Raw genomic sequence first — 10,745 nt, forward strand, 5'->3', positions numbered from 1 at the left:
TGGCCAGAGCTGCTTTTAGGGTTGTCTTTCAAGGATGCCTTGTCTCACTCCAAAAAGGCACAGTCTCTGCTTTTGGGACATCTGTCCCCCCCATATTTTTCCAACCCCCTGGGGCCGGGGGGTCCTCACGAAGAACCCTCCTGGTTTTGAGCCACTGCTTCCCCCTAAGTGCAGTCTGTGTCACAGGAACAACTGAGTCCATGGCCACAAGAAAAGTCCAGCCAAAAGGCCACTCCAAATCATCTCTTCCCATTCAATCATCTCCACGTTCTTCGGGCCAGGTCCTTGTCTCATCTCATCTCTTATCTCCCTTCTTATTCAGCTTCGAGGAGGATTAGCATTTTTGCAAGGCCCCAATCATGAAAGAAAGGGGTTAAAACTTTCAGTCTCTGTCTGTCCCGGAGCGGCACTCCCACACACGCTGCCCACACGCTGCCGCTCCGGCCGGGCACTCTTCCTCCCCCCTTCTCCTCCTGGGCCGGCTGCTATCACATTCGGTGTCGCCGGCTCTCTCTCTCTCTCTCTCTCTCCTGGGGGGGAATGGCTGCCCGAGGGCTGACTCCCTGGGATCTTCCACCCTTCCATCCTCGAAGCCCCCTCACCTCCCATCTCTGTCCAGGTCCAGGGCCTACCACGTGGCTGCCCCTCCCCCCGCCCAGCAACAGATGCTGGACGGGGAGGGAGATCTGACGACGTCCCAAGAGAGAGTGCCAAGGGCAGTGCCCTGCTTTTTAACCCCTGTGTATTCTCGGAGGTGTGTCCAAACCCCACTGGCTACACCAGGTGCCAGTCTCAAACCCAAAACCTTCATTGGTTTGACCACAGCTTCCCAGAATTCCCACTTCTTCCTGGTCAAACCACCACAACGGGAAGGATCGATTGATAAATTTCCAGTTGTATCTGAAAAGGGACTCATCGTTTTGCAGCGCTCACAGCCCGGCATTCCCAGCCCTGTGCGTGGAGCAGCAACACCTCCGAGAGGAGAGCAGCCCTGCGGCCTCACCTCTCCTACCCGTTAATTAAAACACCACGTTTCTCCCTTTCTCCCTCCCTCTTCCCGATGTTCCTCCCAAAAGTACAATTCTCCAAGTTATTGTTAGGTTTTATTCGGTTTTTTAGGTCGATACATCTCCTACATCGCCCGCCTCGGGCTGCGGCTCTGCCCACCCCCTGGGGATGCTGACACCGCAGGAATGGGGAATGGGGATTTTTACCGCGTTAACGTCGGTTTTGGGGTGCAACGGAGGCTCAGATCTGGACAGATTCTTTCTGGCAGATCCACTGCAGCATCGTGTCGCAGCTCTGAGGGCTGATCCCATTCCCCTTCAGCGTACCGCAGGATCCAGGCGCCTTCCCGACCTCCAGCTGGAACCTGCGGGCGTGGCAGGAAGGAGCCCATGTCACCCTCGGGGACAATGGGGTGGCCTCGGGGATAATGGGGTGCCCTTGGGGACAGCGGGGTGCCCTCCCGTCCGCCAGCGCTCACCCCTCCTAGTCGAGGTCGGAGCCGTTGCCCCATATCCAGCCCGTCCCGGCCACAGGCACCGAGAGGCCGATCCACAAGCGCCAGGAGGGATTCTGAAGGCTTGCGTTTAGGAATTCCTGACCCGGGAAAGGGGAAGTGATGATGGCGCTGCTTTGGTCACCCCAAAATGGTGACCAAAATCGGAGGATCGAAGCCCCGCCCGTGTCCCCCTCACTCTACCACAGGCACTGGGGTGGGGGCCTGGACACAGAGAGGGGGCTGAGCTCAGGATTTTGGATAAGCCCCTCACCTTTCCATGGGTGGGCCGAGCTCAGGATTTTCGAAAGTCCCTCACCCTTGCACGGATGGATGGCAGATTGCAGGAGCCAGTCGGTAGTATCAAACCAGCCCGACTTGGCACTGGGGCCACCTTGGGTCTGGGAACTATCCTGCCTGTCGTGGATTTTCAGGAGCCAGTCTGCCACTGCCAGCCACAGGTCACCAATCACAAACCACGGCCCTTTTCCCTGGCAAACAAAATTCACCTGCCCCGCTTCTGGATGGCAGATTGCAGGAGACACTTGGTACTGTAAAACCAACCCGACTTGGCACTGCTGCCACCTTGGGTCTGGGAACCATCCTGCGTATCGTGTATTTTAAGAAGCCAGCCGGCCACTCCCAGCCACAGGCCCCCAAACACAAACCACTATTGAATATGAATCCCAATATTACCAGTTAGATTGTGCCTGGGCCAGTCTGACCCTCGCTGCTGAGCCAAAGGCGGCCTCTGTGGTGCTTCACCCCAGAGACACATTTAGCTTGCTGGTGGTTTCAGCTGGGCACGAAACAAGTCCATGCTTGTTAGGGACTCCTTTTACCTTAGGAAGTGGCTTCAGGCAAAGGTGAAGAGAAAAAAGGAGGGATTCTGCTGGAGGGTTTAATATCCAGAGGTTTATTCCATGGTTACAGATGTCTGAATCTTGGGAAGAACCCCAACAGAATGCCGAGCGCATGGCGTGCTTCACCATTTAAGCTCAGGGAGAGGGGAGGGGAGGGGACAGGTGAGCCACCAACCAGGTGGGGGGCACAGGGTTTCAAGGGACAAGGGACACCTAAACAGGCCAATGACCCCCTGGCGTGAGGGGCATCCTTTGAACTCGACCAACCACACGACGCCTTGTTGGATTGTTAAGCGTGATTGACAGGACTCACTCAGCAAGGGGCGAGGGGGAAGGGGAACGGGTATTGCCACACCTGGGAGGTGACCTGGAAATCTAAAACAGGACATTACAACATACTGCAACAACAAAGGGTGTTCCCTGATCAATTTCAGCAAGAAAGTGGGGATTCCTCATCCATTGATAGCCCTGAAACAATGGCCAAGGCAGGGTTCCTTTCCATTGATCCCCTCAGCATTGCAGGTGAATGGGGATTCCCCCAGTTGAAACACAGACAATAAGGGAAAATTAACCAGTTCAACAACTCCAGAAAACACTTGGACAGAAATCCATTGAAAGGGAACCACACACCACTTGTCTTCCCTAATTAATTCCATCAGGCTTCCTTCACTAAAAACACTCTCAGAATTAAAAGAGGAGATGCCTGGTGTGTTACCTCAAAGCAGAGGAAGAGGCAGCATGGAAATGCTTCTTCTGCCATGGCAAACTCTCCTGGGAGCACTCCCAGAGCCCTGCAGGGCTCCCCTGGGAAGCTGCTGAACAAATGGAAAGAGCTGGGATGAGCAGAGCCCCAGAGAAATCCCAGCCCCACTGATGGAAAAGTCAGATTATCCAAGCAGCAACAGCAGCTGGAGTGTTTGCAAAAGAGCAGCTTTGTTCTGAACCCAGCTTAGGAGTTCTCCTCATCACTAAGGGAGTCCCTCCATCTGTTTGGCCCTTTTCTATAGCACAGGCCACACAGCACTTCAATGTGATCATGTTCTTCACCTCAATTAGGTTTTAAAGTATCTAAACTTGATCTAGCTACTCATCAGTGGAGAATTTTATGTATTTTCAGTGTAAATTACCTTTCCTGGTCAAACACCAACCCTTCCCAAGGTTCAAGTACCTCTGTTTGCCACCACTAACTGCTCATTATTCTTGTCTCAATTGAAAACCTCTGTTAACCCCATTTTTCCACCACAGATCTGTCTGAGTCTCTCACCTCACAGCAGTCCAAATTCCTCGAAATTTAGCAGAACCTTCTTCACACTTCCCAGCTCTTGCTGTCCATCTCTAATCCCTGTCCAACCTGCCAGTGCTCTCCCTGAACTGCTGACAAAGTGAATTCCACAACATCAGTGCAGGACAACTCCTTAATTGCTGAATGAAAATGAAATGAAGAGAAATTAAGAAGCTGATTTTGACCCAGCCGGACTGCACTGTTGGTGTTTGTGTATCAAGAATTTCTATCTATTTTATTGCAAATTTGTCTTGTTGAAACTACAGTTGTCATATTTAGAAAAGATTGTTCATTCCACATGAAAGCAACATGCTGCATGCCTTCCAGCACATTTGCACTGAAAAAACCCCAAACTGCTCAGCCTGGGCTCACATCATGCCAGCAGTAGCTGTATATCAACATTCAGCAGTAATGGAATTCATTCAGAAAATGAACAATTACAAAAATACTTTCACTCCAAGAACTGAGGAAGTTATGCATATCTTCAAAAAAAATTCAGTAATCAAGTTGTATTTTTGTTTTTATTGAAATAAAATTAAAAAATACTTCTGGCCCATATTTACACATTTGATCCAATTACTCTTCCTGCAGTGTGGTATTTCCCCACCTGCCCCTGAAGGCAGCAGCATTTTCAGAACAAGAACTGCTCCCCAGATACTGAACCCACTCAGCAATGGGTAAAAGGACATTTTAGAAACGTGGCAAATTGGAGCACTGAATGGAAAAATGGGAGAGAGGTGTTGTAATAAAAGAAAATCTCATTTCAGTCATTCATTTGACACAATTTTTCAGTTTTCTAAAGTTTTGTCAGCACTGGGAAAATCTCATTTCCACCCAAGACAGTGTGCAAACAGAAGCTTTTGCAGGTAAATTCACTCTGCTGAAGTGACACATAATGAACAGAATGCTCCAAATTCAAACCTTGGGCCTCTTCTCCCACACCCTGCTCGTGTGTGTGTGCTCCATCTCCCCAGCAGCCATGTCCTGTGCCAAGGCTCTCCCTGCCTTGCTCAGCTGCCAGGGAGCTCTGTGCTCTCAGGTAAATTCACCCCCAGGCTCTGTAAAATGCTCGAGGTGGGTCCTGCCAGGCCAGCCTGGGCACTGTAGGACTCCAGCAGGTTTGCCACCAGGTTCATGTCCACATCCAGGGCTGCCAGCTCAGCAGCCTCAGCTCCACAGGCAGGGCCAGCACTCTCACATGGGGCTGCTACAACAGAACTTGCCTGCAGGGAGTACAAAGTGAAAGCTTTAGCAAATTGCAGGAGCACATTTAAGGGGGAAAAAAAAAAGGGTAAACCACAGGAGAAAAGAACCAACAATTGCACAGCCAACAAAGTCCAGTACACTCCTGAGTCCTGACAGACAGGAATTCAGACACCAAATGCTCATGCCAGCTGAAAATCACCACTCTCCATTACCCAGATTAGGTTCCAAGAGAAGGGGACACAGTCTTGCTGAGTCCTGGCTCTGCTTCCTATGGGAGAAAACTATTACAGGACCTCACAAGTGAAGCTGCAGCTGCTTGCCCTACTACTAAAAACAGGGAAAAGATGGGCAAACTAAAACTAAGCCTTGGAAAAGATGGGCAAATTCCAAGCTTAGGTAAGTTTCAGGTTATAAAAAACGTATGATGGTGCAGGTCCAGCACACTTTGCTTGCACATGGGAAGGTTCCAATCCCATGACTCAGAATGGCCACTTGCAGCACATTCCCTGCTTGGAAATTACTGCTGCAAATCAGAGCTCAGGGCACACTCACCCCTCTCTTGTGGCTGCTGAAACTTTTCCCAACGTTGCTCTGTGCCAGCTCACGGTCCATCTCCTCCATGTACGCCTTGAGACTGCCCACCAGCTCCTCAGGAGACACCTTCTGCTCCTGCCTTCCATTCCCAGCATCCAGCTCTTCATCATCCTCATCTGAGAAACCAAACTCCTCCTCTTCATCCACATCATCAGAATCCAGCTCCTCCGAGTCTGCCCCTGCACATGATTTGGTGTCAGTACAACAGCAAAGAAATCAGTGCTGGCATTTTTTTCAAAGAAAGAAGCAATCTCACCTAAAATTCTGTCCAGGGCTTTTGTAAAAGAATCCACGTCAAAGGTAACTTGGGATTCATCAGAGGACCTGAAATATAAAAATATTTTTTAATAAATGAAGCTTCTATGCTTGCCTAAGCCTGACACAGGCACAAGCCATATTGATTTCTCTCAAGCCAGGACTGAAGTTGGGACATTTGAATTTAAAAGTCCTCAGAAGTCTGAAGCCTGTATGGATGAGACATCAAACAGTGAGTGGAAGAATTCTTGGCATAAAAAGAGAAAAATTGTGAAGACCACAAAATCCAACTGAGGGACAGAGAGCAGCTCAGCTTGCAGCACTTGAACCTGCACCAGTGCCAGGGTGGCACCAAGCTGATTTAAAGCAAGTACAGGTTCACTGCTCTGGCTTTGCTTCAGGCCCTGCTCAGCACAGCACCTTCAAACTCTGATTCTCTGCATCACAGAAGCAAGCACAGGCTGCAGCACAGTGCAACATTCCACACCAGAGCCAAACTCCAGGTGCTACTACCATGGCATTTCTGCTCCTTCGTGCGTGGACACTTTGGACACAAAAGCCTTCATGCTCTCAGCAACTGTTTCCAAGTCATAGTTTTGCTCCTCCTCATTTGGGGAAGGAAGGGACTCATTTCTTGTCTCCTTCAGCATCTGATCCAGAGCACCTGGTGTCATATCCAGCCAGCTGTCATCTGCAAGAACACAGCACAGATCTGTTACTCTGCACAAGCCTGCTGGCCCACAGGCCCAAACCAGCTGACTGACAGGGCTGCAACCATCCTGCAGCTCAGTTCTGCAGTGCAGTTCTTGTGCTGCTCCTGGCTCACACACAGCAAAGGAGAGAGAGGCTGAGAAGAACTGAGTGCAGATTTCTTGTCACTACTTACAAACTCTGCTTTGCAGAGCTCAAACTCAGAGAGACCATTCTAGTCACTGAGAAGCCTTTGGCCACTCAGTGGAGGAAGAAAGGCTTACTCTAAACTGGGAGAGCCAATCCAGTGTTTAGTCTTAAGGAAGGCTGGATTTGCTCTCCCTTCACAGCTGTCAGCATTGCCCCTCTCCCCCCACAAATAACCATCTGTAACAGGAATAATTCCCCCATCCAGCTCACCATCCTCTGCAGGAAGACAAGCTGCTTCTCTCTCCAATTCCTTCAGATCTATGGGGGTTGTCTGTAGTAGTGCCAGGATTTCATCACCTGGGCTCACTTCATCACAGCTAGAAGAAAAACCACCATCAATTTACTGAAATGGATTCAATGGGATCACATGCTCTGCATTCAGGTTTTCACTTCAATTCTTCATTTTTCCTTCTGTGCAAGCACATCAAAAAGGGAAATGAATCTGGGGAAGTCCCAGAGCACTACCCAGAGCATTGGCCAAAACAGGGCACAGTCAGTCCCTGCAATTCCCAGCTGATGGCTCCAAACCCATTGGTCATGGCTCTTTTCCTTTACATTTCATTTGCCTTGGTAAATATTAAGATTGCCAGATCCCAAACACCACAGACTGGAAACTCAGAAAAATAACAGTCAAGATATTATGGGCTGGCAAAGCCTCAGATATTTCTGTAGTGATTTGTTTTTTTGTATTTGATCTTCCAGAGAAATCCACAGCCAGCCCCTTGAGCAAAGGAGACAGATTACCCTGTATTCGTTATTCACTGGCACTGCTGTTCAATGAAACATTTCTACACTTTCTACAGTCAACCAAGCAAAAATTGCTTTGCAGTCACCACTTGGAATCCACTTGGAAGAGCTCAGCATTTCACAAAACCAAGATAAAAGAGTTACTCAGGCCAGAACTTCTCCCAGTGGAGCATTCCAGAGGAATTAGTACTTGTATGCCCTGGCCACAGCTCCCATGTTCAATGTGCAGTGCAGAAAAGGGTTCAGGTGTTTGTAACAAGCATTTCAAAGGTCACTTACAGGATTTGTAGGGTCTATGACACTCATGAATTTCAAGCAGCTCTCACCTTTCTGGCACTGCAACAGATTGCTGGAAGTGATCTTCTGCCATGTGCAACAGCTCCAGGTACTTGGCTGATCCTTCCATTTCTCCCTATTGAATGCAAGCCACAGGCATGAACCCAAACAATTCTCCCTCCCGTTCCTCCTCACAGTCAGGCTTCCTAAGGGCGACTGTTGGTCACACAGAAATGCTGAGAGAACCAGAACAACTCAAACCTCTTGGCCGTCTACACTTGGAACTCAATACAGCCAAGGGGCTCTCCTGTATTTGAAGTATATTAAAGGATATTAACCTAAGAATCTCAATAAAGTTGTCCAATTTTATAACCTTCAAACAAGCCATCCATTTATGTCCAATTTATTAACTTCAAAAAACTAATCAAAGGCATCTTTAAAAAAAAATCTGACAGAACCTCACCAAAACTCCCAGAAGTCACAAAAACCACACACACATAAAAATTACACTTGCATGGGCCCAGATAGGTCTATGGTGTTATGTATGGATCTTGCAGAATATTGAATTCTAGAGGGGTGGAAATGAAATGGAAACCAGTGCAATCAGTTACACCTCACACAATCACACATGGGGGTTTTCTTCACTCAAGTGTATTTCTCCCCTTGCTTTAGATGAATTAATCAATCCCCACATCTTCCTTTTTTCTTTTTGATTTCCAAAATAAATTACTTTCAAAGGGGAACAACCTGCACATGTCCCCTTTAAACACATTAATTCACTTCACACAGAGATAAGGATTCAAGCTCCTTACACCAGTTCAAGGGTTAAAATGTATTTTCCCTGGAATGTTCAAAAGTCACAGACACACTGCTTCACCTTGAAATCATCCTTCTCCTTCAAGTACAAATAGAGAACCAATGCAGGAAGCAGCACTGCTTTTCTAAAAAGGTTATTTGAGATGCAAGAGACCACGATCCAACCAGGAAAAATCCCTATTTGAACTGCAAGAAATTTCATCAAATATATCTTATTTCCCTAACAAGAATAATACCATGTGTCTCTTTAACTGGAGAAGTGCTTCAGGGGAACCAAGATATCCTAACTGCTTCAGAATATCACAGGCATTAAAAAGCAGCATTTCAGGTGTCACATGCGACCTCTGCTGGTTCCTCATGCTAAGAAAAGCCCTGAATGCAACGTTCTCAACTCCCTCACTCTGCTCCCTCAAACAAAAGGAAAGTATGAGCCTGACACTCCAGGTACACATTTGCAATCAATTTTGGTGGTGTAGTCCAGCCCTTGTAAGAATCTTGGAGTAGGGGAAAAATAATTGAACAATTTTTGGCTAATGACCAAAATAATGATCCCCGTTCTAATTCACTGCCATTAGCAACCACCCATATCCAGGTGAAGGTGTCTGCTCATTATTTCACCTGGACCAGACAAAGCCTGTGTCCTTACAGAGACAGCAACACTCCAGCCCTGAGCATTCCCTACCCTCAGGGACACTTCTGAATCCATGTCTGCTGGGGTTTTTTTAACATTCATAAACTCATAGAAAGTCTAAGGTTAGAAGGGACCTTAAAGATCAGCACCTGGTTCCAACACCCTTGCCATAGGCAGGCACACCTTCCACTAGCCCGGGCTGCTCCAAGCCCCATCCAACCTGCCCTTGGACACTTCCAACGTGTCTGGGATGGGGAAACACCTCCAAGGATGGGCAATGGTAAGACAGGACCTTCAGAGCACAGGCACTGCCCCTTGGCAGCCCTCCCACTAAAGCAGCTCAGCAGCACCCGCCTTACCTGGCTGCCAGCCCCGGGAACTCCCTGGTGATCTCCCGCAGCAGGTACACAATGAACCACTCATCCTCCACGTTATCCCCGAACTCCGTGGTGCCGCCCAAATGCGCCGGGATCTCGCCTGCACGGGGCACAGAGACGAGAGGCGGCTCAGCAACGCCGTGCCCGGCAAGAGATTGTCCACACAGGCTGCGGAGTCTCCCTCGCTGCGGATATCCCAGACCCTGCTGACAGAGTCCTGTGTCCTGTGCTCGGGGACGGGCCGGCTGCAGCAGGGAGGTGGCACCAGATGCCTCGCTGGGTTAACCCGTGCTGTGACACCGAGAGTCGGGGAAGCCGCCGGGTCCCCCTCACACGCTCCCGGTTCGAGCCCGCCGGATCCCTTCTCACACGCCGTCGGTTCCCGGCCGCCGGATCCCCCTCAAAAGATCCCGGTTCCCTCTCAGACGCTCCTGCTTTCTGGCCGCCGGGTACCCCTCACACGCCCTCGGTTCCTGGCCGCAGAATCTCCTCAAAAGATCCCAATTCTCGGCCGCCGTGTCCCCCTCACATGGCCTCGGTTCTCCCTCACTCGTTCCCGGCTCGAACCCGCCGGGTCCCCCTCTCGGACTCCCGGTTCCCGGCCGACGGGTCCCCCTCAAACGATCCCCGTTCCACCTCACACGCTTCTGGTTCCCGGCCGCCGGATTACCCTCAAAAGATCCCGGTCTCCGGCCGCCAGCTGTCCTTCACACTCTCCCGGTTGCCCCTCACAAGCTCCCGGTTCCCGGCCGCCGGATCGCCTCGCGACGATCCCATCCCCCTCCCCGCCCCCCCCCGGTTCCCTCTCAGACGCTCCTCGAGTCCGCCCGCCGGGTTCCCCCTCAGCCGCTCCCTGATTCCGGCCGCCGGATTCTCCTCACGCCACCCACCCCCCCCTCCCCGCACCGCTTTACCGCTTTCCCCTCACACGCTGTCGGTTTCCGGCCGGACACCGGTGGACAGAACGAGATTAAATCCCTGTAACCGGCTCTTATCCCCTGACCCAAGAGTTGGGTCAGTTCTGACTTACTCGGCTCGTTTACTCTTGTTCTATTTAATTTTATTCGATGTAATTAATCTACAGGGATAACACCGTCATCCCCGCTTTTAGGGAGCTGTACCTCAATTCGCAGCATCTTAGGTTTAAGTTTCACTGATTTTGATCTAGCTGCCCTATTGGTATAGGGTCAAGATGCCAAGGCCAAGAGACTTGAATAGAGTTTTGAGGCAGAAAACATCTGGGTTTGTTGGCAGTTTTCCAACCAGGTAGAGCCAGGGCCTGGCCAGAGCTCAGACC

The 10,745-nt window shown here is 50.1% G+C and overlaps 1 protein-coding gene across 1 annotated transcript; it reads right to left on the minus strand.

Moving 5' to 3' along the window:
* Window positions 1–2,394: 2,394 nt before the first annotated feature.
* On the minus strand, window positions 2,395–10,225 carry LOC141729472 (protein ecdysoneless homolog). Its single transcript, XM_074544187.1, has 8 exons — window positions 10,162–10,225; window positions 9,431–9,548; window positions 6,812–6,918; window positions 6,215–6,392; window positions 5,703–5,770; window positions 5,405–5,625; window positions 3,629–4,869; window positions 2,395–3,179 (listed from the first exon to the last, which is right to left on the minus strand). The coding sequence occupies exons 1-7, from the start codon at window positions 10,223–10,225 to the stop codon at window positions 4,657–4,659; spliced, it is 969 nt and encodes a 322-aa protein (XP_074400288.1). The 3' UTR covers window positions 2,395–3,179; window positions 3,629–4,656.
* Window positions 10,226–10,745: the final 520 nt, after the last annotated feature.

Source organism: Zonotrichia albicollis, chromosome 7 (assembly GCF_047830755.1).
Source record: "Zonotrichia albicollis isolate bZonAlb1 chromosome 7, bZonAlb1.hap1, whole genome shotgun sequence".
Taxonomy (NCBI): Eukaryota; Metazoa; Chordata; class Aves; order Passeriformes; family Passerellidae; genus Zonotrichia; species Zonotrichia albicollis.

Bases quoted from the DNA above. Each gene is read 5' to 3' on its own strand.
- LOC141729472 (XM_074544187.1), bottom strand. From the start codon at position 10,225: ATGGGATCGTCGCGAGGCGATCCGGCGGCCGGGAACCGGGAGCTTGTG. The intron at 5,771-6,214 runs GTAGTAGCACCT...TTTATATTTCAG, and splicing joins GAAGGAGCAGAAATGCCATG to GTCCTCTGATGAATCCCAAG. The intron at 5,626-5,702 runs GTGAGATTGCTT...AATCATGTGCAG, and splicing joins AGCCCTGGACAGAATTTTAG to GGGCAGACTCGGAGGAGCTG.